Consider the following 23,851-nt stretch of genomic DNA (forward strand, 5'->3'; position numbering starts at 1 on the left):
ACATGGGAAGGGGATGGGGAGAGGGTTAACTGGTGAAGGCGAGCTTGAAGAGGTGGGTTTTGAGGGCCTGTTTAAATGATGGGAGGGTGTTGGCCTGTCTGATGTGGTTGGGGAGGGCGTTCCAGAGGGACGGGGCTGCGGCTGAAAAGGCTCTATCACCCCAGGTCCGGAGCTTGGTCCTGGTGGTCTTGAGGGTGGTTTGGTCGTCAGACCGGAGGCAACGGGAGGGGGATGTGTGGAGGGGGATGAGGTCGGCAAGGTAGGAGGGGGCCAGATTGTTGATGGCTGAATTGTTGATGTTGATGACATACATGGATTTCTTAAAACCAACGACCTATACTCCTGCTGCAGCCCACTGTCCACCCCCAGCTGAAGGTCCTGAGGTTATAGACCTGGAGCATGTGGAAACAAGAAATCAACATCAGTTTTTAACATGCATCCATTTTTGGCAACACTTTAAAGGCTTAGATGTGTACTCACCTCTGGTTGTTCAACAGTCCGAAATCTGCACTTTAATGCCACTCCACACCTATTTCTCTCTCTCTCTCTCTCTCTCTCTCTCTCTCACTTTCTCTCTCTGTCTCTGTCTCTCTCTCGCTCTCTCTCTCACTTTGACTTAATGAATTGACTGCTAATGATAATCCTAACCTGGAAAAAGGCTCCATGAAGGGCCTGTTAACCCTGACTGGTATTTAGTAGCAGGTGTGTATCGGGCTCTTTAATGACGCATGCCTCATTTCCTGAAGTGTGTATCCAGTATGCTGCCTCTCCGCCCGGCTCCGGCTGCCTCTCTCCTGGTTCTGTGGGACTCGGGAGTGTTGAAGTGACAGGACAGCTGAAGCTCTCTGTGTGTCACTCTGAGTGCGGTGTAACAGGGAGTGACACAGTGTGTAGGACAGCGTAACCGCAAACAAATTAATTCTGATGAGTGATGACAGGATGAAGCCCGTGGACACACCTGTGATTGGGTCTGGGCTAGTCCGCAGAGGCAGTTGAAATGCCATAGCCATTGTGGTCTTATATCATGTGACACTGGGCTTTGTTGGTTACTCATCACGGTACAGAGTACAGACTCCAACACTCTGTGAACAACAACGCACACTGCTGCTCATCTGGTCCCTCCCGGTGTTCACTTTTGTATTTGTGGACTGTGTTTGTTTACTTTCTGTGTTTCGCCAACACAAGACAGCGTCGTCTCGTGGATAATTAGGGAGTGCGGGAGTGGGTGGGACTTAGTACCGACTATCAAGGTTAATGAAGTCAACGTGCAATTAACTCTCCAGGAAGCCATAGCGATACAATGTCTGCTTCACCCCCCTGTGTTAATAATCAGGGTGTTCAGTTCATGCCTGAACACCATCAGGTGAGACGTTTCGTTTGCCGTCTATCACACTGTCTCGGCATTGAGATCCGTTTCAAAGACAAAAGCAGATATTCCTTTAGTTGAATTGTGTTTTTCTTTGATGTCAGTAATGCATTACAGGACCCTCAGATACAAATTCATGTAGTAAAATTAACATTTGGTAACTTTCTGTTGGCAGAATCCAGTATGTTTTGTAAGTTCAGGGAGAAGGCCAAGTTTTCTACATTCTGTAGGTGTTTACAAAATAATCCAGCACAACAAGTGAAGCAGAAACTTAATTGTAACTAATTAGCTCCCTAGAGGTTTAATTGGATCTGCATTCTTTATTCCCCAGTTTACCTGCAATATGTAAATCCTGCCTCGTTGTTTTGGAGAAAAACAGTAAGTGGGGTGGAGGGATTGGTAATATGAGGCAGAATTAAGTGAAATTGAAATCAGTCTGGAACAAGCTTAATACTGTATCTGTCGTGTCTGACTCTCTTTCCTCTCTGGGCGCCCCTAAGCATCTTCTACCATGTCTAATTGAATGTGCATGAGGTAATGTTGTAGGATAACACACTCATTAGAGGTCAGGTAATGAGAAGTCTTTGTTCTTTGGTGAAATGAGATGATATCACTGAATTGGAAATGACAATATTGTCAGTGTTATGAACCTCACGGCAAACACCTAAAGGAATTTGGAAATCTGTTTGGATTGTGTTCTAGACCGGCAACAATCCAGCATTCCTTGGAGGGAAATCGGATTTATAAAGAGGACAGTTGTTTCGTTTGCATGATTTCACCTGAGAAATGAAGAGGCTAAAACCCCCCACCACCATCTGTCCACCTTGACTTTGGAGTAAACTTATCTGGGGTAGGACCCTCTCTACCTCACATTCCCTTTTCAAGTTCATCCATGTTGTCCTGGTTTGGGATTTGGCCGCTGGGATATTGTTCATTTTCTCCTTGACAAATTACAAGGGAGGTTAAAGGTTAAACAAACTATGCTGTAGCCAAAACAGGATATTGGGTCTCGGCGTGTTAGTGGAGCTTAAAATCCCCAACTAAGAAATACAATTCATCCCAGACCCTCAATGACCGACAATGCCGTCCATCCTGTTTTGTTTCTATAGCAACTAGAACTTTTTTGGGGACTGTGCTGGCCAAGGCTGAACAAACAGCAAGTAGGTAAACTAGTAGAAAGCAGATGTCACATCACCATTTGCCAGTCCCTTTCACTGACATAGAGAGTTATTTTTCTTTATACAACTCTTTTTTCCTTTCATAAGACTACAATCACAGTTCCCTCCAATTATGGTTTGGATTTCACCATAAGGAGTGACCTCATCAACAAGGCTTTTAATTTGAAAAACCAGACATTGCATCGACGTGTGAGTCTCGGAATAATACCTATTTATAGTCACAAGACAAGTTAACAAAAGTCATCTGTGGCACTCTGCTTTGTCAGTGTTTGTAATCACCACGGCAAAATGTGGAGGGAAAAGAGAAAATGGTGGATGCAACGGGAACCAGTTAGGAACGGAAGAGGGTGTGGAATGTTGGGTCTCAGAGGGTGTTACGTCACCAGACTTTTCCATTTGGCCACATAGACTTGGATTGATGAAACTAAACTGGTTGTCAAGTGTCAGTGTGCAGACTCATGCCATTGCTGGGTTCAATTATTCCAAAGGACTCAAATGCTAATTGTTATGGTATTGTTATTGTTATTGTTATTTGGTATAAGATTAAGGGGAATTTTATTATACTGTGTTTCAAAACAAAGGGCCTCATTATGTATGACTGACCTGTAAAAACAATACGTAGGAATAGCTTTTTTAAACTTAGTTTTCAATCTTATTGAAATGTTTCATGTTGTGAAGGTGTGTGAGGGCAAGACTTTTAATGGAGCGAGTGGATGAATGACAGTGCCTCGCCATGAGGCCGAATGTTCATCGTGAGCTCTAGCAAAGCATACAAGACGTGCAGGTGAATGTCTGGAATAAGATCAGCCTGTCCTGCAAGACGGTGATAAGAACCTAGGGTTCAGGAATATCAGTGAGGGAGACCACAACTTGATTTACAAACCACTTCAGGGAAAAAATATCAAGCAATAGAAAATTAGAATGAAAGAAATATGTATAACGTTTGCAATTCTCATGGATTATTCAATTGAATGTGTTTTAATTGTTTATTTTATTGGACTATGCATGCTCACCCTAGCAGTGACAGTAACAGGAGTATGATAAACATGTACTTACTTGTCTTATCAGTATACAGTATATAGGATTTTATATAAACATCAATACTTGCTCAATTTCGCCTGCTCAATGTATAGTCTACACACCTCACTGACAGAAAACAGTGTCTTTGATTGAACACAGACAGTGGTGGTGGACCACAGCGTTCATGCATTATGCAGGGCCTGTAAAGATAGTGTTTCCAGAGTGCACCACGTCGCCTTTGGAGTAAAGTGAAATATAACCTGAATTTGACATTTTCTAATATCCTACACCAAACTTTTTGTTTCAAAAAGATAGGGACGGTAATTGCTACACCAGAAGAAAGACTGCCGATCCTTCTGGGTATTGTGGGTGACTGTAGGGACAAGGCGAGATTGGAACACGGTAATTGCAAAGACAAGGGCTGAGAATAAATGGAAAAATAGTTCTTTACTGTCAGATAGAGGAAGGTCAAAAGTACAAGCGTATGACATCCATGCATGTTACAGCATATTATTCACAATGTACACAGGGGAGCTGTATCTTTTCTTAGATATCCAATTCATCGCCTTCGTTTTCTGACAAAGAGAGGAGCTGATCTGCGCTCAAGTCTCCACAACTGCGCACCACTAACAAGATGTGATACAAGATGCATCATGTCAACACCACTAGGTCACAGTGAATATCAGAGAGGGTTATGCTTCTTCCTTTCATTATTTCATTATTTGATGAATGCGTCCGCGGTGTTGTCACAATGCTTATAGGTTTCCTCCAAGATGGAAGACAAACAGCTGCAATTTATTTCTCCAGATTAGATATTGATCACAAGTATGCTGGGCGTCAAGATGTCTTCCCTGAAAAATGAATGTCAAATGGTACAGTGATGTAAGCATCACCAGCAAAGTTTTGGAGGAGACAATCTTCAGATACAGTAAAGCTGAGGACTTTTTTCAATAGACAGACCATTACATTGGCTAAGGTGGTGCGATAGCGGAGTGAAACACAGTATACAGAAATACTTCTCTCTATAAATATATATCATGTACAGTATGCAGTGATAAATCTTTTTTTTTCACCCACTTAGTGATTGTTTTTCACACAGCCCCAGAGGGGTCTTTCAAATTCTGTGTGAGTGTAATATTTGAGTTGAATTCGAAAGACACCAATGAGAGAATGGAACATTGCTTATTGTTTTGTCCTCTGAGATTAATGTTCTATAACACAATAATAGTATCCCTGATGTATGAATCATCCTATTGTGATATGATAAGATGTCATACTATAGGTTGGCTGTTCATTAAATCATTTTGACTCAGTACAGTATGTATTTCCTGCCATCACATGATCTGTTAGTTGTCATTATTTGCTTTGTTTGACATGGCACTTCAACAATATGGCAGTAGCTGCATATACAATTCAAGAGCCATGTCACATACAGTGTGTAGAGGAGGCTCACAGCAGAATGGGAACAGGCTGGACGTTTGGTTTTGGGATGTAGACTTCATCTCCCCCAGACATAATGAAGGAGATATGTCAGAGTGAAATGAACAAGACTAATGTCCCAGGCTCTTGCATGGACTGACTTGAGGTTTGTATGTAGTAGCCGTGTCTCCGTAATAGACTGTTAGAGTCGAGTTTCATGAAGATGGTAAAGAGAGATGGCAGCCCATATGCTCAGAAGGATATGAAAGGCCCTATGCTGTTGTTGGATTGTCTATTCACATTTGGAGCACCTCACATGACGGCTTTGTTGCGGGGAATGGAATGAATCCCACCACTGGAAGAGAAGCTACAATGGTGGAGAGTGGAGCTGAAAGCTGTAGTTACTGACATCAAACAATGAGCTATGATATCTAATTAAATCTGCATTTTGAAGGAATGTTGTCACATGTTGTTGTACATATTCCTAGGTTATCACGTTAAAGAGCTCTCGTCATGGTAACCACACGTCAGCATGTTTCACACTAGGAACTTGCATCGTGCAAACATTGTCGTAGTAGGACGTGTTGTGTAGGCCAACACTAAAATACATTTTTGTATTGTAACCAGTACTCACGTTGTAAAAGAAAATCAGGTGGGATGGTGGATTTTATCATATGGGGACAATTTTAGCATCCCCACAGCGTCAGTGACTTGGTAAAAATGTCACTGCATGTGTGCGTGCCCCCTCGCCCACAGTATTTTACCCAATATGCGCAAAACTAAATGTTGAAATAGCAGTAATACCACGTTCATTGATAAAATGACATAAGGGATGGAAAGGGGGCATGGCAACTCGAGTGCTGGTAACAGTATTGTTTTAGTATTGTAACGGTATCGTGATTTGTTTTATGAACAGTGTGATTGGCTTTCAAGCGTGTGATGACCATTATTGGTCAATGGTCATAATGAATAAATACATTCTTTTGTATCACTCTTTACTCACATTAATCAAGAGCAAGAAACACAAACTCAACAACTCAGAAGACTCCAGAGAAAAGGGATTTACGCACGGGGTAAACAAGCAATTATGCGTTTTGTATATTTGAATGTAACCATAGTCCTTTATGGGAAATCTGGAGATGACTCACTTGTGTAATCCGCTGAGCCTGTCTCTAACACAGGAAGTGAACTGATACCCGTTACTCAGTTCTGTTTGCTTCTCTGTCTCTCCCTCAGCTGTGTGAATTGTCTGCATCACTCACACACACACACACACACACACACACACACACACACACACACACACACACATATAAATGGTCACATAGAATTACGTTTAAAAAGTTTTGTATACTGCTTATCTTACAGTAAATACAGCGAATCTCATAACGGATGAATTAGTCGGCTGGTAAAAAAAAAAGAGAGTGATTTGACAAGCGCTACAAATATTTGTACGTCCATCGAACAAAATCCTAGTTAACCTCGAGCTGTAAATTGAAATATTCTTCGGGTTTCCATTTGATGGGTGTCTTTAGGACGAGCAGTGTTGTTTTGTGTTCGGTGCCAGGGTGGCAGCGGAGCATGAATTATCTCACTGTTCCTGTCGGGAAGAAAACAAAGAGACGGAAGCGGGAGGCATCAATTAACTACTCCTGGGAAAAATAAAAGCATCGGAAACTAATGAGTGTATTGAGTTTACCCGCTGTTATATAATTTATATCTTGTTAAGTCATCCATCAACCCACTGTGTAGCTACAAGTGTGAGACCGCGGTGCTGAAAACACAGTGGGGGGGAAAAAAGGCCCTGATCATAATGAGAAAGATCTGTTTACCGGAGTGGAAGTGATATTCCGCATCACACCCGAATGTTTTTTCATGTGCGACGTGTAAACCCCCATATGTTTATTGAGTTAATCATTGGTTTCATCCATATTCTAACCCCACGCACATAGGAGGCTGCTTTCTTCTTCAAAGGAATCTCCTCCTCATAAGAGGGACATGGCAGAAGCTTCTCTCTGTGAGCTCTGCTGTGACTCAGAGGCTTAGTAGGCTCTGGTACTCTGACTCAAGCATGCGCTGCCTCTGTTTCTCTGCTCCCCCACTTGTCTCACCCCCACCATGGCCCAGCCAAGAACCACACACATAATCCCTCCCCCTTCAACTGTCCCCTGGAAATGGGAACGAACACACCCCGATGTGTTGACAGTGATCTGATCTAATAATTCAGTCAAACTGCCATAGGAAGTGTATGTGTGTGTGTGTGTGTGTGTGTGTGTGAGTGTGTGTGTGTGAATCTGTGTGTGTGTGTGTGTGTGTGTGTGTAAATCTGTGTGTGTGTGTGTGTGTGTGTGTGTGTGTGTGTGTGTCTGCATGCCTAGGTCTGTGCCTGCATGCCTGTGTGCGTGCCCGTGTGAGTGAATGACAGGGGTTCTTTTCCTTTGATATGACCCCCGTTGAACGCATACTATCCCGAAAGAAGGATTTGAAGGACAGTTGTTAATGATATGAAACGGAGCCAGCTGCTTAAACAGAGTTGGGAGTCCAATCTGAGTGGCGATAGGAAATGAGATACAGACCATCTGGATGGTGTGAGAAAGAAGGAAGATACATCTACTGTATGGGCATAGTAATACAAAGAGAACAAATGACCACAGAGGAGAGGAGAGGAGAGGAGAGGAAAGGAGAGGAGAGGGAGAGGAGAGGAGAGGAGAGGAGAGGGAGAGGAGAGGAGAGGAGAGGAGAGGAGAGGGAGAGGAGAGGAGAGGAGAGGAGAGGAGAGGAGAGGAGAGGAGAGGAGAGGAGAGGAGAGGAAAGGAGAGGAGAGGGAGAGGAGAGGAGAGGAGAGGAGAGGAGAGGAGAGGGAGAGGAGAGGAGAGGAGAGGAGAGGAGAGGAGAGGAGAGGAGAGGAGAGGAGAGGAAAGGAGAGGAGAGGGAGAGGAGAGGAGAGGAGAGGAGAGGAGAGGAGAGGAGAGGAGAGGAGAGGAGAGGAGAGGAGAGGAGAGGAGAGGAGAGGAGGGGAGAGGAGAGGAAAGGAGCGGTACACATGGCTTCTATCGCTGATTGAATGGCAACTCCTTCCACAAATAAAACTGAGATACTGCTGTTGTGACTTGACAACTGTTTCAACTCAATTCATTTCTATATGGTTGAAGTGACTGCGGGAGCATGGATGACTACCATGTCCCCCTTGTCCCTCCTCTTATTGCCCTGGGTTTAAAGTTCCATCGTTATGTCAGCTAGACGAGAGTGAAATATCGAGGATATGTTCGAGGAAGTGTTGCTTCTCCCAAATGACATATGCTCCTGGCTCACCGTCTGACCAGCAATTGGCTTCTGCGTACAGACGTAACAGGAGGGAAGTGCATGCACAGGAAATCCGCCATTCCTCTGAGCCTGCTCCTCTGATTGCTCCTATTCATTCTGAGCCCCACCAACACAAAACGTGTGATTTGCTGGGATAGGTGTCTGTCTGTAGAAGACTTTCTCCCAGGAAGGTTGTTTTTTTTCCCCTTCACAAGCCTCAAAAACCTACAATTGTGAAAATCCGAAATAAAAAGCCCTTGATGAAACAATAAATACAAAACTTTAGTGCTTTAGCTGGTACGAATGTCTAGAGACTTCTAGAATCTCTGCAACACCTGTCTACCAGTCACTGTTGATCCTGACACATGCTGTTGTGTGTGAACAGACTTCTATATCTGACCAGTTCTCTTTTTCCCACTGCCTAAACATGGGCTCCCTCTCCCTCTCCCTCTCCTTCACCCTAAACCCACTCCCGACGTCTCCCGCCTTTTAGGCTCTCTATAATTTCCTTATTTATGTACTCCACATTTTTATTCTGAATCACAATTTAATGAAGAGCGTCATTATCAACCTTCAATATTTAATTTTCCGCTCTGCTTCTACATCCGAGGGAGGCTGACTGGAGGAGCAGTCGTGTGAGGGGATGGAGGGAGTAGCGGAGGGGGCCCTAACATCAGCCCGACCCCAGCCCCCACCCCAGATACAACTGCAACCCAGCCTACATCCCTACCACAAGCCCTAGTTTAAGCCTCCATCCGTAGACCCATTTTCAGCCCCTGACCCAGTCCCAGCCTTAGCCCCAACCCCAGCCATAGCCCCAGCCATTGCCCTAGCCCTAGCCCCAGCCCCAGCACTAGCCCCAGTCCTAGCCCCAGTCCTAACCCCAGTCCTAGCCCCAGTCCTAGCCCCAGTCCTAGCCCCAGTCCTAGCCCCAGTCCAAGCCCCAGCACTAGCCCCAGCCCCTGCCCCAGTCTTAGCCATAGCCCCAGTCATAGCCCCAGCACTAGCCCCAGCCCCTGCCCCAGTCTTAGCCATAGCCCCAGTCATAGCCCCAGCCATTGCCACAGCCCCATCCCCAGCCCCAGTCCTAGCCCCAGCCCCCAGCCCTAGCCCCAGCCTCTACCCTAGCCTCAGCCCCATTCCCAGCCACAGCCCCAGCCCCTGCCCTAGCCATAGCCATAGCCCTAGACCCAGCTCCAGAAAGAGGCTGAGTGCCCTTGTGATAAGGTGTGAGGCCTGTCTGCCACTGACTGACAAGCCAGCTCTCACCACGCCAGTGCCTGGCGCTCGATAAGGGAAAATGTCAGCGTGATTTTCGGAAATGTCATTTATCTAGGCTCTCTCGCCGTGTCTGCAACCCAGACTGATTATGGTTTGTGGACATTTATATCATTGGGGGTGCCATGTGAAATTGTCGAAAACGCTCTGTTTTTTGCAAGATAGTACTTCTTAATGTCCCTGTAGTATTCTAGTGTCGGTTTAATGTGGGTTTGATATAGTTCTCTTACCTTTTATGTCACTCTTCTCTCTTTGCTTTTAAATAGTAACAGACTAACCGGCGTACAGTATATTCAGCAGAATTGATTTGAGAAAGAATGTACAGTATCACACTCCATGTAAGTGTCTGGTGTGTATGGAGGCGTTTAGATTAGAGGAATCACTTGATGTCGACACGAAATTGGAGATGTTACACAAGATCCATGAGTTAAAGAGTATGTTTGTGATGCGTATATACGAAAAAAAATCCCCCAGAATCTGCTTGCCTTTGCCTGTATCTGTGTGGGCTGTTTGCTCGAGAGGGGACATGTTGCTCTATTATTTAGAAAGACAATCCTCTGCAAAGATGAGTGGGTTAACAGGAACCATTAATTGGTTTAGTAGGATTCATATGCACTCAAGTTCCGGCTTAGCTTCAAGATGTATTCAGCAGTCCCCTGCTTATTTTTTTTCTTCCCCCTGCAAATGATCTCACTGTGAATATGGTCTGTTTAACATTGCTTTTAAGCCTTAGGTTTTGATTTGGGGGTCTGAGATGAAGCAGAGCTGAGTTTGTACTCACGTCATCACTTTTAATGTCGGATTCAAAACCCAAGCTGTCATATATTATTCAAGGGTTTTTCCTCTTTCCTCTGAAGCACTATGCCGTCGTACTGTACCTCCTGGTTGCTGCTTGCTTCTCGGAGCCATTCAATCTAGAGAAGAGTGTATTATTCACCACTGTATATTTTTCTTGAGTCATTGACTCAACATGACATTTATGGGACACGGTGATAAAGCAGTTTTTCCTTCTCCTTAGCCCCAACTCCACAGGATGTACATTTTCCCCCCCTTTATTTTGTCTTCACATGTTTTGGGGGGAGACCAAGGCTGCCTTTTGTGATCTCCAATCCAAAGTAGGCCCAGACCTAAAAAAAAGGAAGTGTCTTTAACACAGGCTCCTTTGCAGCCCCACGGGATCGTAGTGAGTATGTTGTCTCTCGTCGCTCCTAACCAAATGTATCGCCAGTCTGTCTGTGGTACCCCTAGCAGCGGCACAGCCACGCTCTTCCCCGGCATATTTGTCAAATCGCCGCACCTGTGAGGGTTCCTGCTCAAGATAGATTCTAGCTTGGAGTCTTTTCGGCGATAGGAATAAATCTCACCTTTTTTTCTTTTCTTTCTGCGTTGTCTGTATTAGGGGGGTGAGCGGCATAGGCTGCGAACGAGCATTCTCACACGAAGTGCAATGGTGAGAGCCATGATAAATTGCGCTCTTTGTTGACACCTTCATTGGGTTATTTATGGCTCATTAATTGAAGTGAAAAGGAGACTTGTTTGGCTCAGCAGGGGAGAGTGCGCTAGGCCTCCGTAGCGTTAGCGAAGAGCAGCCCACAGGGCTGGCGTCCCCCTCTCAGGTCTGTCTGTTTCTGCTTCTGCCGGGGAGAGGGGAGAGAAGAGAAGAGAGGGAACACATTCATCAGGGGAGGGGAATGAAATGAGGAAGACAACCATGAGAAGACAGTCCCCCCCCCCACCCATCCTAGTCCTTCTTTAACATTTAAGCTCCTTCCAAAACCAGATTTTTTTAGTATTTTTTATATTTTCTTCATCATGTTAATCTCCTTCTGTGTATTATTTTAGTGCAGGGAGATTTAGTCCCATTGAGATACTGTACGCACAGTATTGTAAAGGACTGAATGCAATTTACACAGAGAGCTCCGAATAGCTGGCGCGGAGCTGCGAGAACTATAGAATAAGAATGACGTCAAGATGTGATACGAGCATTCCATTATGTGAAAATTGTGACATGAAGCGGTGTACACAAACGTAGGACACTATCAGTCAGTAGAGTTGGTATTCACAGCCTCTGCCTTAACATTTTGTGAAGAAAATAACTACCCCCACTCTTTTTGATAGCCCTACAATCTTCTTTGAATGCTTTGAGACGTGTGGGGAGAAAGGGCCACTTCAGACACGAGCCCAGGAACACACTTGATTAACAAGTGGATTAACGACGCTCGTTTCATTGAATGATGTACCTCAAAGCACTTCAAAGGCCAACCGGAGTGCCCACAAGGTACAGTAATGAGGGGCTTCTCGAGCGGGGCGGTGACAGCCTCTGTAGCCTTCTCCTTCATACCAACCTGATCATTTCCTCATTCTTTGTGCTCTCTCTCTCTCTCTCTCTCTCTCTCACTCTCTCTCTCTCTCTCTCTCTCTCTCTCTCTCTCTCTCTCTCTCTCTCTCTCTCTCTCCCACTCTCTCGCTTTCTCTCATTGATTCCCTCTTTCATTCATTCGATCATAGCCTCAACATCCCTTTTTTTCTCGCCAGTGAAATGGTTTGTTGGGTCAGTGGTATCGTACGTCTACAGCAGTGTAGAAAGTGTCAAAAATGTGCAAGTCAAAATGCCTCCTGTAATCTCGCTTTGCTCCTGATGTAGTACTAGACATACGTTATAACCACCGACCTGTCGGACTGAGCTCTGCTCCGCGGGAGCGAAGCAGGACACCGTAGAGTTTGGGCTCCCAAGTCCCATCGTGTGCCATCCCATGTCCTTGAACTGTACTGTAAGTGCTTAAGCTCATACAGCTCTGCCTCTTCCCCCCTAAATCACTCCTGTCACAGCTGCCAGTCAGGTCTGTGACACCCATGTCCTCCAACACTTAACATCTCTCAACACCCGGGCCTCAGCCTCACTGTGAGATAGAGAGAGACATGTCTGGGCCTGTCAGACACTCGCCCTGTCGAGCTGACTGGGAGGGGGCTTACTTTTGTTTAAGTACCAGGATGTCCTCCTGAGAAGGGTAGACAGTAGGCAGATTTGTTGTCAGCAGTTAGGAGCCAAGTCGATCCCGGGCTTCTATTGTAGCACAGTCGAATACTAACATTCCTCTCTCTCTCTCTCTCTCTCTCTCTCTCTCTCTCTCTCTCTCTCTCTCTCCTTCCCTGCATTTTTTGTGGTTTTGATCTAGCAAGCACATGAGCAATAGTCATCTGCACTTCAATTACATCGCACTGCTCATCAGATGCTATCTTCCACTGGTGATAGAGTGTGCTCTGAGGCAGCCTAAGCTCCAATGTGAAATAGCACCTTAGCGATACTGAGAGGGCTACTGCTTCAGAGCGTGTGTGTGTGTGTGTGTGTGTGTGTGTGTTTGTGTGTGTTTGTGTGTGAGAGAGAGAGAGGAAGAGAGAGAGAGAGAATGAGAAAGAGAAAGACACAGTACTAAAGGTTATACAGATGTAGAATACACATACCATACATACTATGCAAGTAAGGTACAGTATTTAGCCTAAGTGAGTGACATTTTTAATTTACATTGGAGCCCTCGTACGTTGATTCTCAACTCATCAATAAACCAACCTTGCTAATTTCCTTACTCCTCAATTCGAAAGGCCAATGTTCTGTTATGATTGTAACAAACATCTAGCCTATTGAAAGTTTTACTGGCATCATTGTTTAACTGAATTGCTTACTGGCAACCAGCAGAGGGCTTGTTCTACGTCTTACTAGAGCATCGCCGGGTCCGCATCCACTGTCCTCTGTGATCCTAGTCCGACTAACGATATATAGGATTCACCATGATACATCCATGTAGAGAAATGACCTTCATGCCGTTGGTGTTGTCAGTTGTAGCATTATTAGTCTCCGCTAAGTCAGTGCAGTGTAAAAATGTACAGTGTAAATAACTGTGTTTATTTGTGAAATGAATTCAATCATTTCCCCACTGAAATTAATATCGACCAACCAAGGTAAAATAATGTGTTAGCATTGTCACTGTTAGCGTTGTTCTTTATGTCCAAATAATGAATGTCTCTCTCTCTCTCTGTTCTCTTTTCTCCGTCATGTTGTGGCTGCGCCCTGCTGCTTCATCACCTGATCCTGTACAAAAAGGTAAGAGTCCTGAATACATGTCTCAGTTAAATCACAGTTGTTTAAAAAAAATACATATTAAACATACAGTAGAATCTGAAACACAGGGAAACACAACATATATGTGTTACATAGACTTGGATATAAATATATATAAATATATGTGTCACAAAGATAATATAAACGTAATAATATTGACCAAATGTGCACTTCTGTGTAGGTGGACACACAGACAAGCAAGGTAAGTGTATCATTGTATACTAAGTGTATCATTTAATCAGACAGCAGCAACACATGACTATTTGTTTGTTAGAAAATGAAGAAAAATATATTTCCTCACAAAATACAGTATTAGTACGGCAGTCTCAACCCTCTTCACGGTTGCCAAGCACAGACAACACACTGAGCTACAGTTCCAGACTTCTTCCACTGAGTGGCAGGTACTCTGTTCTAATACAGGCCGCCCGCTAACACAGGCAAATCAAGATGGATGGGTAGATTCCGTTGTTTTTATCAGGCCTTAATGTGCCGTTATACACTGACAGAGAAACTCTCCAGAAAAACGGCAGGCCAATGTTGGAGAATTGAGCAGGCAGGAGGGAAATAGCGTTCTCCAGACACAGCCATTTTGTTCCATCAGGGAGGACTGGCGATGTGGATGAGGAAGTGAAGCCATGGCAGGCTGTCTCTCAGGTAGGCACAGTGCCCTCCCCTGCAGCAGCCAGCAGCTGGGAACTCTCTCCTCCTCCGTCTCTCCACCCCCCTGTCTCTACAGAGAGCCACTCCACACTTCACAATGGCACTGCTCTCATCGCTAAGCGCCGTTTTGTTGTCCTTTTCGACGCACGTGTCAGGTCTCAAGTCGTTTGGCACTCTCCCCTGCCAGCATTTGCACATTGACGTAATTACTTTGTTGTTTTCTTCCACTTGTTCATTGATATTCTCCTGTCCCGGAGTGAGGCTGATTGGTAGCCACGTACAGATGGGATAGTTTCTGAAAAGATTTTGCCGTGATTTGCTACATCTCATTCTCCACACTAAAGGCTGGTACACACATAAAGATAATCTGGCCGATTTTGGCCCGATTTCCCCCCTTCCGACCAAGGACAGCAAACGGCCGATTATCGGATAGCTCTAAAGATTATCCTACAAGATTATCCTGTGGTGTAAGGTGTGTTAAGAGTCAATTTCTCCCGACAATCTGGAAAATGGTCGGGGCCGACGATTGTAAATATTAAACGGGTTCAATATTTACGATCAAAAGTCTTCTTGTGTGTGGGCGAAACTGACAACTCGCGAGTCCGATTGTGACGTGGAATGGAATGTAGCCAATCAAGAAGCGAGCTGACTGACGCATCTTCTTCTTTTCGTCCTTCTGAACTTTATTTGCCCTGTCGCACATGGCTGCCTCGTACAGGTCAGTCAGGGTACTACTACCCTGATCACGAGAGATTTCTGGCTTGGGGGACGAGACTCTAGACTGTCATAGCACAGATATTTGTATGTGGTGTGCTATATTGGGAATATCGGAGCACACCACACACAATACGATCAAAACTGTTCAATCCATGATTTTTTATCTTCATGTGTGGGGTCTCTCTCAGATAGAAAGTCTGTTAAGATTTAGAAAATATTTGTGTGTACCAGGCTTAAGCATACTCTGGCACAATGTGGGAATGTAAACATATATTTATTATATCTTTTTTTTTCTTCAGTTTTTTTAATCAAAGACACAACTGTAACTTTGTAACACACTGCACAGTCTGAGGTGGAGATGGAAATGTGTTTTCTGTCTTTGTTAGTAAGTCACCCACTGATAAAAGTGTCTTGATGTTTGAATAACTAACTAAATGTGGGAAAATCTGAATATTTTTCCGTAGCACATTTCAAACCAGGCTGTATGTAGCAGCGGTCTCGGAAGCACAGCGCTGTCGAAATGATTGGTTATTGACAGACCTTCCGCGACACACGAGAATAGCGTGTTCTTTGAATCTGCGGTACTCAAGCAAATGTGATCCTCTCTTGATGGTTCTATTTGAACTTATTTTGATGTCCCTGAGCATTAAGAGAAGTGACAGCTTACAAATAAATCCATAATTATCACATCTGAAAGCTGCCATCCCAAACTTTATTTGCATACCCAACACTTTGAGGGATGCGGGTTAATAAACCCGGAGGGTCCTGCAGACTCTGGCAAAGTGGAGGCTGTCATCCAACAGCCTTCGGGTCTTTCTCAGAACCCAGTGAGAAGGGAGAACGGCAGACTAGAGTGAGACAATACCGCTCTGTTAAAAAAGACTAAATAGGCAGGACTGACTAAGGTTCAGCACAGTACAAAGAAAACTGAAGGACAAGATTGTTCCCATTGTGTTGCGACTGTGTATTTCCCCACAGACTAAGGTCTGCTAGGGCCCCGCGGGCTTCATTTCACCCCTTCAAACCGGAACATATTTTTTTGAGTGTCCTGAAGATAGGAACACAATGACTGTCTGTAGAATTTCATCTTAATTCTACCTGGGAACACAAAAGACTAATCATGGCCATCACAAAGGCCTTGTTCCTGCAGCACAGTGTGTGATAGGCCAGGCTCAGCTAGCATAAAGGCCTCGGCCCTCCGGAGGCCTGGGAGCCGGGAGAGGCAGACAGGGAGGAGAATAGGCCATGGCGACACTTAGGATTTACGTCTCTCTCCAGTGTGCAGACAGAGAAAGCTCATAGAGGAGGACAGTTTAGGACCCCCACACACACATCTGACAGGCGGCTGTAGAACTGATATATTCACCAGATGAGAGTTGTTAGATTAGATTACCGGTAGATTCAATGTTATTGTCATTGCAGAGTACCAGACAACAAAATGCAGTTTAGCATCTAACCAGAAATGCAAAGAGTGATATAAAAACATGATATAAAAACATGACAGTGATAGTGATAGGTACAGTATGGCAAGTACGGTAGTTAGAGGTATATACAGTTATGAGCTATATACAGTTAATGTAGCTATGTACAGTATGGTATGTAGTATGTACAGATGTATAAATAGAGGCTATATCAAAAAGAGGTATGTGCAAGGTGTAAAAATATGTTATGTGCAAAGGTAGTATTTGTAAACAGCAGTAGTGAAAAGGTTAATTGAGTGTTCACATTGGCATGGGGTGTGTGCAGCTACCTGTGTGCCTCTGCGCCCCGGGCCGATGTAAAAGTTGGATGGGGGGCGCATTATAAATAAAATTAACATTAACATTAACATTAACTAGCAGTAGTGCAAAGGCTAAATTGTGATATTAAATGCCTATTTATTTATAATGTATTTTCTATTCATGTCTTAATATTTAGGAAGGATATGATATTTTTCATGCAGACATTCCTCCTGCTATTGCCTACTATTTGATTAGGGACTGTAAAAAAAACAAAAAAAAACAGAATGAACTTTCAGCTTTGGCAAATATTTGGTAACATTGAGTCATGTCTTTCTACCGTAGTTGTTTATTCTCAACAGGGATGAATGAAAAGTCAGGATGACATCATCTTGTCTTCCCATTCATCCAGTTGAAGCTAAACAACTATGCATGACCTCGCATCAACTACTGAAAGCCCAAACCGGTCAAGTGGGAGAAAATGTGTTGTACTGATTTAATCAGTACCTTAATTTTCTCCCACTTGACTTGTTTGGGCTTTCATTCCCCTGCTGCCCCACATCCAAGACACTGCCAACCTGATGTCATTGTGGAAAGGGGTCATGTTAATCCAAAAGGTTAGAAGAAAACAACAACAACAACAACAACAACAACAACAACAACAACAACGACTGCTCTTCAGGCAGAAGTAGAAGGGGGGTGTTTTTGGTGGGTCCTCTCTGCTCCACCTCCCCAACAGATATTCCCCTCTGAGGCTCTTCCTCAGTACCTCCCTCCAAAATGTGTAGCTAAAGCTAATCTAATTGGTCGCTAGGCTTTAATTAGCCTGGCTCCTTTGCATGGCTGCCATTAGAGATTCAAATAGGGTGGAGTGATAGCTGTCATTTTCTCCCCTCTCTCTTTCTTTCTCTCTCTCTCTCTCTCTCCTCTCTATGTTTCTCTACCACTCTCTCTCTCTCTCTCTCTCTCTCTCACACTCTCTATGTCTCTCTCTCTCTGTCTCTCTCTTCTCTATGTTTCTCTACCACTCTCTCTCTCTCAGTCTCTATGTCTCTCTCTCTCTATGTCTCTCCCTCTATGTCTCTCTCTCTCTCTCTCTCTCTCTCTCTCTCTCTCTCTCTCTCTCTCTCTCTCTCTCTCTCTCTCTCTCTCTCATCAGAATCCTTCCCTGTCTGATTCATCTCATCTTCATTTCCCCAGATCCTGTTTTTAAAGTTTTATTTAGGGTGTCATTTATTTAACAAGGGATTATTTATTTAGTGCATCAAATCATTCTGGAATGAATATTTATATATTTGTGAGGGCTTTAAATATTTACATGGTCCCTCCACTTCTGGTTTCAAGCCACTGTAATGAATGTTGTTGTTGGATGTTCAGGGGAATAACAAGACTGGTTTCAAAGTGAAAAGTCCTTTGAATATTCCAACTTAATTGCTGTGAATCTATTATCAGAGTTGATGCTCTGATCATAGTGTAATTGGAGGTATATTATGGAGAGTTTTTGGCTGCAGTAATGGTATTTCATTTGGCTGGTAATATTCATCTGAATGATAATGAATGATTCATGTCAGGGGTGGCGTGTGAAAAACACTGCAGCTCCATGACCTCGCGTCAATCCCTGTGCTGATGCACTCGGAGATCCCTGACTTGACCAGCCGTTTTTGTTAATCCTCAAAGAAGATTAGCCTTTTTTTAGCCCTATGCCCTCTTGTTTCTGCATCTTGTTTTACATAGACATTATTGGCGTAATGGTGGATTATTAAAGAGGATGGATACATGAATACGTCAGTCAGTGTCCCCGGGCCTTGAACCAGTCAGAATTTCCCTCTTCCTCTCTGCCCTCACAGTTTAGAGTGCTGTGATTGCAACTGGTCCAGCTGGGCACCCGGACCTCCACGACTGCATACAGTACATCCTGCCGCAAAGGAGCCTTATTAGCAGCAGCTGCGGGCGCTAGCAGGAGAACAGAGAGCCAGGGAGGCAGGCAGGCAGGCAGCGTGGCTGTTGAACCAGGGAACGCCTCTACGCTAGAACCCCCCCCACACACACGCACACCCCCAACCACCCATCCTAATGACTAACCAGAATGAGGAGTGGAGGGGAGGAAGAGCCTGATTTGTTCTGCATGCTAAATATGGCCTGTAATCTTTATTCCTCTGAGTACCTTATTAAAAGTGAAAGGAAGATGAAACCCCACCACCCGGGCCATCCTTTCTGCTGTTTATTAGAGAAGGGCTTTTCTCTGTTAATATTGAGGTTATGGTAACCTTAGCTGTGATAGATGCATCTTGTGACTTCAGGTAATAATAGCAATGATGGATTCCCACCTGAACCCAGGAGGTGTAATCTAGCAGGATGGAAAAGATAAAGTGGCAGCGAGCGTCTGAAAGATACACGGAGAGGCAGATCGGATCCTAGAATGCTGTTTATCATCCCGCTAGACAACAGCGTCTTGTCAGGATTTATGATGCCTCCCCTAGTCTCTAATTCATCATTCATTAACTATTCTTTTCTCAACTGGAACTACTGTATCTCTATTCGCTGTGATATCAGTGAGGTTTTGTTTGGAAACAGTTCTACAATATATTATACTACCATGGGGATTCCGTTTTTATTTTATTTTGATGTGTTAAGCATATGCATCTAGTTTGATGCATCCATATCATTATTTAAAGCAAAACTCCACAATGGCATAATGGTATAAAAGTATTGTGTAGAATTTCCATAATGAGATTGGCTGTTATTATTTTCAGAAGTGATTTTATTAGTTGATGTCTCATTGTAGGGGCCGCAGAGTGAATGAATATGTTTTGCATTCAGTTTGTCTTGTTTTGGTGAAGAATATCACTATTATACACTGAATAAGAATATCCATGTGAGTATTTCAAAGTACTGTACACACACTGAATAAAGTAAATATTTCAGTCTAGTGCCTGCACCTTTAGTAATTTGCGCATGGTTGCAACAAACTCCATTGTTGAATCTTATGTCGCTGTGCAAACAAGCACACTTGATAACCAAAAACAGAGGGGATGCGATCAGCATATTTTATTTGCAGATTTGTGCATTCTGTAAGGTTACTAACGAAGCCCGTAGACAAGTGGAGTCCCAGATTAGTTCCTTCCTGTCTCACACTTCTCCTGCTGTAGACCTGCACAAGGTGGCACAGCTATTATTCCATTAGCAGGTAATTAATGAAGCTCATTTGTGTAACTGTTATTAAGCCCTTTGAACGATTGTTTGTGTTCAGATGAAATGAAACGCATCCCAGAAGCCATCCATTGTGGCGGATAGATTAGAAGAGCAATAAGGCTCTTTGAAAAATGTTATTTTATGGGCGGTAATTTTTCACCGTACCTCAGGGGCAGCGATGACAGGAAAACACTGCAGTCCTCCTTCATGTTGATATCCTTTTTTTAGTCAAACTACCAAGGGAGTACACTAAGTGTGATTTATTCATCCCTTGACCAGTAAAAGGTGTCAGCCAGGTGAAAATGGATGCTGGGAGTATTGACAGGAGAAATGGAGGTGCAGTTGTCCTGCTTCGTCACACCAGATAGAGAAAGAGAGAGAGAGGGGGGGGGGGGGGGGCGGGGGGGGGGGGGGTGTAAGTAATGTGTCCTCTACTGTATATCATATGTGTGCATTGTAGGAGGCCAGGTTCTGAGTTACAAACATTCTTTCTAGTAACGTCTTTTTTTGTGGTTCTTATACACCATATTTTTGTCCCCCATCTCTCTCCAGAGTTCTGATTTATCTCACAGACAATTTACATGTCTCTATTCCTCATATAAGCCTCTCCCACTGCTTTCAGATATAATATTGTAATTTTTTGTTTTATTTGTGGCCGTTACTCAACAGTATCCTGGAGCGTATTGGACCCGTCTCAGATGGGATCTGGTTTCCCACATGCACAGATCAAATCGCCTCTTTTGTTCGGCGGTTTCTCTCTGGCAGTGTGGAGAAGCCGGAGAATTTTTTGCAGGGCTTTCCCTTATTGAGGAAAAGGAGGATGAAGAAATCAAAAGCACTGTTAGCTTGTGAAACAAACACCCAGCGTTTCCCAGAGAAGGAGATGCTGCACACAACATGAACAACCTCCATATTCAACCACTCCAAAAGGGATGAGCATCTCTCTGGGATTTATATTTAGCGTTTGCTATGCTACTTATGAAATATTTCATAAATAATGGGAATATATTAGACAGGGAGAACACTGTCGCAAAGTCATTCCATATGCACTGCCATAGCAACAAGACGTTCCGCCTCTATCTGTTCAGAGCCCATGATTCTTAAACTGTTCATTGCCCACGTTTCCCTTTTTAATCAAGGAGTGTTTTGGATCCCCTGCAGCGGGGATCTAGATAAAAGGATTAACGGAGCCTCCACTAGTTAACCACGTTTACACTTTGCCAGGCAGGCCCCCCCAAAAAATGAAAATAGTTTGATTTGGAATGCCTATTTCAATGTGTCTGAATCATTATGACGCAGGCTACTGAAGCCTCTCCTCGCATCAAAGTGTTTGATATTGATTGTTCAACAATTTAGCAATAGTGTCATTTCAGTTCACTATCTATACATCATGTATTTTAATGACCAAAAACATGATTGTTCATTATTGTAGTTATGCGGTTCTGTGTAGTTGAGTTTGTGCACAGAAAATGATGGACAACCTTATCTTTTTATCTTTGCAAATATTACTCTCTAAAAATTGAAGCCTATTTTTCTGTATATGCAATTAATCAGATTTAGGATCTCTCTTGCTGTTCTCATAATTTAGTATTTTGGAAATTAAAGCCCCAGTAATGTGATAGACATTTTGCTTGTTCTTTTTACCAAACATGTTTCAATATTGAAATTAGTATTATGAATAAGTCATTGTAAAATCCTGGCAGTGATCCCTCTTTCACAAAATCTCTATCCCTTGAATTCTACATCCCAAAACTCTGCCTTGGAACAGGCTCCTGATAATCTGAACTAAATCGAAACCATGACTGGAGTAAGTTTAGTCACTTCATACGTTTAGGGATTTCACTGACTGCAAATAGGGAAAGGATCAACTACATACTGTTTTGTACACAAAACATGTCGGTTTAGTTGATAGAAAATGCCTTTATGATACAGTACAAATCACAGCCTTGTGAGTGAAGATGTAACTTTAAGCCTTGACCAAGGTGTTGGCTAAGTGTAGATAGAGATCTATCTTGCGGAGGACATCCAGATGTCATTAATGGGTAGTTCCAGAGGGCTGTGTTTGTGTCTGGAGGCATTATCCTGGCCACAGCAACCCTCGTTGGATGGCACAGACTAACAGGCTAGAGCTGGCTCTTTTGTCACTGCTGTAAGCATTAGCCAGAGATTTGCATATATTTCTCTGGGAAGCATTAAAGGAATACAAAAAAGACTAATTCACTATTGAAAGTCTCCCTTTCAAGATTAAAAGAGCTCCATTAGAAATGTGTGACTGCTCATGTAGTTTTTATTTCATTTTTCTGTCACTGTCCCCTCTCCTTTTGTGGACGGCTTTGATTATCCTCCAGGTTTGGAGGAAAAAAAATCTGAAATAGAAAAAAATAACAGCTTCCACTGGTGCTAATGCTTCTTGGTGTAAATGGCACTTGCCTTTCATGGCAGGACTCCTCTGTTCTATGGTGAACTTTGTCTCAAACTCTCATGACAGCATAGTGCAGATGGAATACTCAAATCCTAATTGAAGCTCATGATATTTGATCAGGCTCCTCATAGGCCAACTAGAAAATGATAGGCATGTTTTTCCCCCAAGGGTGAACATGCAATGATCTGATCTTGTATTGCAACTATTCCTCTGAATTGTCATGATTGATTGAAATATGCATCAAGACATCATCATGTTCAATCCGCCAGAAGAAATTCGACTGACGTTTAAAACATTCTAAAAAAGAAAAATTGTCCTGTACAGTAGTTTTACTCTCTTTGGGAAAATCTACATACACTGTAGGATAGATAAGGTAATTTCATAGGATGTCATAAATATATGCATATTCAATGATGTCATTGACTATTATCTTTTTTTTTGTTGCCATTATGATGTACTCTAGCAATCTTTTCCATCTTTTCAGCAGTGACTCCCTGTCAAGTATACTGTATGTGGCCACACACACACACACACACACACACACACACACACACACACACACACACACACACACACACACACACACACACCTGCTTGAGAGCATGTGAGCAACACTCCTAGAGGAGGTGCCCACAAAGCTTATCACTCTGACCTGAATTCTGGGATGGTGGACAATTTTCCAAACAGCTGGGGATCAATCAAAGCCCACTTGAAATGTGCCACCTGCCACTTTTACATTAGGAAACATGCTGTTCAAAATGGAGCATTTTCACTTTTTATTTGTGATTATTTTACAAGCAAAGTTGGTCTCCTCATGGGGCCACCGGTGCCAAATGAAACATCCCCCCTGTGCCACCTCTTCTCTCCTGGGCGGTGTAAGCTGCAGAGGGGAGGTGGAGATGGAGGCAGCAGGTATGGGCTTACGTCTAAGGATCAAGTCGGTCAGGGAAGGCAAAATGCAGGATTTATACTAGGTTTACATCTCCTCCCCAATTCTACACCCACTACCACTCTCTCTGATTTAGAGTAACATATACAGTACAGTTTGTGACTCTCATTGACGTGTGACTCTCATTGACTTGACTCAACTTAATAACTGCAGGGTTACAACCTCAGACCGGAGCAGAAACTGTTCTCTGGTCAGGTGTGGCCTAGCCCGCTCGCCTAGGCTCAGGACACCTCTCCTCCTCGCTGGCGCTGGGTTTGGGTCGGAGTCACTTCACACCCAGCAGGTGTCAGTGTTACATAATCAGGCGACCGCTAACTGTACTACTACTGACGCTAAGACAACGACCCGAAAAGTCTCCGGTGTGTCTTTAAGACACATAGTGTGTTTCTGGGTTACATACGTTCCCCTGACAGTGTGTCTGTGGATGAGGGTTTCAAAGTGCAGATGAAGCTGGGGGAGAAATCCTGTTGTCAACAGGTGCCACGAAAAAGCCTTTGAGCCTGCGTTGAATA

The 23,851-nt window shown here is 43.7% G+C and overlaps 1 protein-coding gene across 2 annotated transcripts in view; it reads left to right on the forward strand.

Annotated features, from left to right (window-relative positions):
• Positions 1-23,851, forward strand: part of roraa (RAR-related orphan receptor A, paralog a) — a gene marked incomplete at both ends in the record, with an annotated part of 200,698 nt that overhangs the window by 58,233 nt on the left and 118,614 nt on the right. Inside the window, one exon of one of the 2 annotated variants that reach the window (XM_080539327.1) lies at positions 13,863-13,883. The exons of the other annotated variant lie outside the window; for it this stretch is intronic. Within the exon in view, the coding sequence (XP_080395453.1) occupies positions 13,863-13,883 (21 nt within the window). The remainder of the gene's footprint in view (positions 1-13,862; positions 13,884-23,851) is intronic. 2 annotated transcript variants of the gene reach the window in all.

Source organism: Nansenia antarctica (genome assembly GCF_963989245.1).
Source record: "Nansenia antarctica genome assembly, chromosome: 9".
In the NCBI taxonomy this organism is placed as follows: Eukaryota; Metazoa; Chordata; class Actinopteri; order Argentiniformes; family Microstomatidae; genus Nansenia; species Nansenia antarctica.